At 54.9% G+C, this 5,466-nt stretch overlaps 3 protein-coding genes across 3 annotated transcripts; 2 read left to right on the forward strand and 1 right to left on the reverse strand.

The window, feature by feature from the left end:
* Positions 1 to 651: 651 nt before the first annotated feature.
* DICSQDRAFT_97030 (symbiosis-like protein) lies at positions 652 to 1,752 on the forward strand. Its single transcript, XM_007360866.1, has 5 exons — positions 652 to 785; positions 845 to 900; positions 967 to 1,035; positions 1,094 to 1,230; positions 1,309 to 1,752. The coding sequence occupies exons 1-5, from the start codon at positions 752 to 754 to the stop codon at positions 1,367 to 1,369; spliced, it is 357 nt and encodes a 118-aa protein (XP_007360928.1). The 5' UTR covers positions 652 to 751; the 3' UTR covers positions 1,370 to 1,752.
* Positions 1,753 to 1,980: 228 nt separating this feature from the next.
* Positions 1,981 to 2,527, reverse strand: DICSQDRAFT_131887 (uncharacterized protein). Its single transcript, XM_007360867.1, has 2 exons — positions 2,437 to 2,527; positions 1,981 to 2,366 (listed from the first exon to the last, which is right to left on the reverse strand). Exon 2 carries the CDS (start codon positions 2,286 to 2,288, stop codon positions 2,091 to 2,093), a length of 198 nt encoding a protein of 65 aa, XP_007360929.1. The 5' UTR covers positions 2,289 to 2,366; positions 2,437 to 2,527; the 3' UTR covers positions 1,981 to 2,090.
* Positions 2,528 to 3,160: 633 nt separating this feature from the next.
* DICSQDRAFT_165377 (uncharacterized protein) lies at positions 3,161 to 4,250 on the forward strand (the record flags this gene model as incomplete). Its single annotated transcript, XM_007360868.1, has 6 exons — positions 3,161 to 3,197; positions 3,249 to 3,323; positions 3,387 to 3,444; positions 3,498 to 3,607; positions 3,677 to 3,826; positions 3,898 to 4,250. The coding sequence occupies 6 exons, from the start codon at positions 3,161 to 3,163 to the stop codon at positions 4,248 to 4,250; spliced, it is 783 nt and encodes a 260-aa protein (XP_007360930.1).
* Between the last annotated feature and the right edge of the window lie 1,216 nt (positions 4,251 to 5,466).

The raw sequence follows: 5,466 nt of genomic DNA on the forward strand, positions 1-5,466 counted from the left end.
AACCTTTCTGTATCAGCAGGATCTAGAGCATCAACTCAGCATCTGTGAAGCCTGCCCCGACAAGAAAACACAAGCCGACTATCAACTACCACCTGGCTCGTCTTGGGAAGACTCTCAACTAGACTCACGCTCCCATTTCCTCTCAGCCTTTAGAGGCGGTTTTCAGCGGTTCTCTTACCCTACCATGACAGACATGTATGTCGTTGTATCATATACTGCTTAATCGGCCCACGCATTTCTGGCACGAAACACTATCCGGACATGCGTCTACCCATCGGCTTTCCTGTCTTTGTGCAGCCAGCCTTCTCATGAGCTGTCACGGTGTGAAGGCGGCGGTGTCGAGACCGACTCAGAAGGCAGGCGTACATTCAAGGAGGCGTCGGTATGAGTAATTGCCGTGTCTCTACGGACCCAAGTGTTCCACATAAGTCCTCCTTCGATGGCACGAGTGACTGGGCCGCAGCTGTAGACACCGCGTTCCCAGATGGTAGTACGGCGAGTGCTGCTAACGAGGACCCGGCGCGGTGCCGTGGAGAGACATCCATTTCGGGCGAGCTTGCGCGTTGTTGTGGCGTGTTTACCGAGTCACGCCGCGTGCTCGCGCCCAACCTCGACCGAGGCGCATCGTTGCCTGACTACTTCAGGTTCATTGTCGCCCTCATCTGCTGCGGCTTCTCTCTCTGTCTTTGACCACCACCACCTCTCCGCGCACACAACTTGTACCCCATCACCCTCCTCTACGTAATCCAGCATGAGGTCCAAGTTCAAGGATGAGCACCCCTTTGGTATGTGGCGCGCACTTGTCGATGTCCGATCTCCGCTCATCCGCTGTTTTACTGTACAGATAAGCGTAAGGCAGAGGCTGAGCGCATCCGGCAGAAGTATCCAGACAGGATACCTGTACGTCCAAGCTCCCGTCTATTGCATACCGCTCACTTATCGACCGGAATGCTGCGCGTGGCGTAGGTCATCTGCGAGAAGGCAGACAAGACGGACATCCCTACGATTGACAAGAAGAAGTACCTCGTCCCATCAGTGCGTGGATACCTGTGTGACTTGGCTATGGCGGGCGTGCTGAACTGTCCCGATGCAGGATCTTACGGTGGGCCAGTTCGTGTACGTGATCCGGAAGCGTATCAAGCTCGCGCCAGAGAAGGCGATCTTCATCTTCGTCGATGAGGTCCTCCCCCCAACAGCAGCGTTGATGAGTGCGATATACGAGGAGCACAAGTGCGTACACTTCCATTGCCGTAGCGGTCTCCGCCCCTCGCGTGCATGGATACTGACCCTAGGCGCCCGCTGTAACAGGGATGAGGACGGCTTCCTATATGTCAGCTACTCGGGCGAGAACACTTTCGGATCACAATGAGTGGCCGGTGCGCATGCCACGGTCGTTCCGCCCTGCGTCGTCGTCCGGTATCAACGTTTCCTATTCTCGTTTTGTCTCTCTTGCGGACGCGGACTCAATCAGCAGAATAGATACCGTCGGCTTACGTACCCGGGATATCGCCTTCTCCTTCCCCCTTCCTGCATCGGCCCCGCGTACGTACTTGGCGCCGCTACCGTCCGCCTTCCACAATTTGTCGCCGCCTCGCCTCGTGTCTCTCCCGTATAGATAAGCATACGATGGATTTGATATCTCCGCCATCCCGTCTGCTTCATTCGGATGAGCGCCTTGTATTTTATTTGAGCTTGTATCTCTCAGATCAACCTTGATGAACGGAATAATGATGAATGTGTATAGGATAAATGATAAGAACATCTGCGTGAGTAGGGTTCGCCACAAAGTTGCTTCCTGCATGGAAGTCGGCATGTAGGGTCGTGCTCGGCTGCGGACATGAGACGGTGCTTGTGCGGCTGTGCCCCCACTATGTAGCCGGGACCTGTCTCCTGCTACCACCCTCTAATCCTGGAATAGGTTCTCCATGCTCTTCTACTTCGTCTATCGGATCGACCTCGACACGGTGTGGGTTTTCAGTACCTGAGTCATCGGACTGGTACATAAGACGACATAGTAGCTCTAATGTGTCGGGTCGCTTTTGAGTATGATACATCTTCTGCGGCAAGAGAAGAGGACTGCTAGCCTCAAGTTACTCCCGTGAGGGAGCCTCTTGCTCGTCAAGTGCGCCTATTATTTGCCTTTCGTTGGAACCGGTCAACATGAGTTGGCGTCTACAACACTTGCAGTACGAAGTCGTTCCGGGTCGGCCCATCTGGGCACTACGCACTCCAAACCCAAACAATCTTCCGGAGTGTGCCAGCCATGGTTTCTGTAAACAGAGCAGCATGGTATCATCTTGTGAGCCGTGGACGTTAGCCTACCAACCAGTATGCCGTCAATTTAGCCACAGTAATATAGCCGTACAGTGAGTACCATCGCGATCTTTGCATCCTCCTCCGTGCTCGTCGTGGTATCCTGGTCTGACAGCACCCAAGTCGATTCAGCGACCTCTCCGAATCTGCATTACATAACGGAGGCATTTGTTGGAGTCAATCCACCTAACATCCCGACTTCCAGGCTGCCGCATGGCACTGGGGCCAGGGCCACGCTCCTCTCATAAGCCTTGTCTGGCCTCCATAGCCATCCCGGACGTCGGTACTGACCGGTGAGCGCTGTAAGCATTGTCACACTCTCGGAACTGGTCCTCGCTTATATGAGTTACTGAGGAGACCCATGCGCAGACGTCTTGCGGCAGCTTTGTCCAGCCCCGCTGTGACCAGCGCGCACGCGTTCTTGCATTTCCATGCAACTCATGCCCGCACACCGCTTTCACGGCTCGCGCCCCAATTGCTGGCCATACCGCTTTGTAAGTAGGGCTTCTCTTTGGAGCCCGCCACGCCACGGCTGAATGGTGCGTAGGCCAGGCAGCAAGATCCTTTCACCGCTCGACTGCAGGCGCCTTTGCTTCGCTGCAAACGCCAGTGGTATCACATTGCTTTGCGTCACGGAGCTCTTTTATGGGGACGCCACGGTTGCTTTGTGGGCGGCCTGGTGGCGCAAGCGTCTGCCGTTATATACAGCCCGCCCTACTTTCTCTAGTGTCCTTCTATCCTCCCTGGTACACCCGTTCTTGCTGCAAGACGAAGGCGCAGAGCGCTGATCCGTACAAGACCACACCGAACTCGGGCGGCGCCTCTGTGGTCAATCCAGCACGCAAGAATGTCTATCTTCTACTTCTCGATCAAGTTCTTCGTATGTGAGTGCCTTCACCTGCATTGCAAGGACTGGGCTCAAGATCAGATCCTAGGGATTGCACTGCTCGTCGTGCATGTCGCTAATGGGGCGGTATTTCTCTTCTTCTGGATCAACCACCGGAGTCAGGGTAAGCACATCCAGTCAACTCTCCGTCGTCAGTGAACATACCAGCCTGATGTCTCTCTGTCAGTCGGGATGATGTCTATTTGGATCGTTGAAGCGGCCATTAGCCTCATGCTTCTTGCGCGGTATGTATCACAACCGTAGACTCGCAAGTGCTAGCCCTAACCACACCTATCAGCATGGCCGTCTACATCTACTACCGTAACAGGATGGGCGGCGCTCATATAAGGAAGCTACACGATGAATGGGACGGCTGGAGCTTGATGTGGGCCGCTATGTGGGACATGAGTGAGCGCAGTCCGCACGACTTAGGCCGTGGTCGTCTACTGACTTTTCTTCTGGTGCCATCCTCGACAGTCAAACTCGCGTTCATAGCCTTCCAAATCGCTCCTAGCGACGTCGACCGTCCCGGAAGCTTACCAACGGACTTCGCCGCTCTCGGAGTATCGAACCCCATCCTGGCTTCTGCCTTGCTCCTCATACCTTCCGTGCTCACCAACGCCATCGGTGAGTGCCGCTCTCCGGACCCGGCCACCCGACAGCCTGTCCGAGCACGAGTCCTCACCAGCTGTCCACAGAATGGCCGCTGTTCTCCCAGGTCGACAAAAGCAACTGGAACGGCACCTACGATGACCATTGGCTCAACCGTCCTCTGGTGCGACCGCCGCCCCGACCCTTCCGCCCTTTCGCCTTCCCAGCTCCCAACGAGAACTTCTCTGCGAGGATAGTTGCGGTGCAGCACGGCTCGCCCCCCGAAATGTGGGCGCACAAGCCTGGCGAACGCGATCGCCGCCGGGTCGCTATGCCGCAGCCTCTGGTACAACCTGCGAAGCCGACATACGATCACAGGGCCCCGCGCCGGCTTCGCACACCGCCGCCGATCAAGACGACGTGGAACCAGTGGTACATCACTCCCGGAGAAGCTTACTGAAGGTGCAACAGCGCATTGGTGTCCGCATAAGGGACCGTAGTACGTGCTAACCCATTGTATCATCTCTTCTCGTCGTGGTCGTACGGGTGACCGACCACATTCCGCTCCTTAATGATGTATTTCTATCTCGCTCCCTCTTTCATCTCTATCGGTGACTGTAGCCCTACTCGTTCGTATCCTATAACACGCACCCTGTCTCCTACTGCAACGCACAGTTGGCTTCTATGACGTCAAGCAATCGTAATCTTGACATGTCCACAGACATTGACAGCTTTCGGATTTCAGCAGAGGGGCACCCTTGTGCGAGTCCATCGTGGCTCTTATCGTGCCATGCTTGTACTCCCGACCGAGGAGGCTGACGAAAATTTTGTATTCTGAATCCACGACAGTATGTAGAGGCTATGCGGTCGTGGGGTGTATCGTACGGAACGTACGGACAGCATGCAACTCATACCACCAAACAACACATCTATGACATTCGGCAGCTGGCAGTCCAGCCAGTCACTCGCTAATCATGTGATACATCAAGACCTGCTTTCAGAGCGTGCGAGGATCAACACGTACTGTTGGAGGGTCCGACGAGGTTACAAAGTAGTGTCTGTTCTCAGCGGCGGTGCTTGGAACCATCTTGAACCCTGGTGAGACTCTACATTGCAGTACTCACATTGCGTTTAAAGCACCATCTGTGTCGAGCGATGGTAAGGGGCCCTGCGTAGTATCTGTTCTCAGCGGCGGAACCCAAAAACCTTCTTGAACCCTGGTGAGACCTCATCTTGCAGTACTCACGTTGGTTTCCGAGTGCTAATCTAGATTCCAACTTGACAGCAAGTGCCCTGTGTAACGTCCGTCCTCAGCGGCGGAACCCAAAAACCTTCTTGAACCCCTGGTGAGACCTCATCTTGCAGTACTCACATGGGTTGCGGAGTGATTCACACTTCAAGTCGATAGCAAAGGGCCTGTGTAATATCTGTTCTCAGCGGCGGAACCCAAAAACCTTCTTGAACCCTGGTGAGACTCTATCTTGTAGTACTCACCCTCGAGTACCCTCCGAAGGCCCGTGACGCTATCGCATGAAGCGCGATCAGCGAACTCTACGGAGGCGAAGAGCGGATAACATGGGAAGGTCGTGAGTGACCATGTGGAATGACGATATAGAGGCAGTCAGCCAGAGGACCGAGCTTGGAGGAGGAATGTAAGTGTGCATGAGGGTGTGCAT

Source organism: Dichomitus squalens (genome assembly GCF_000275845.1).
Source record: "Dichomitus squalens LYAD-421 SS1 unplaced genomic scaffold DICSQscaffold_2, whole genome shotgun sequence".
Taxonomy (NCBI): Eukaryota; Fungi; Basidiomycota; class Agaricomycetes; order Polyporales; family Polyporaceae; genus Dichomitus; species Dichomitus squalens.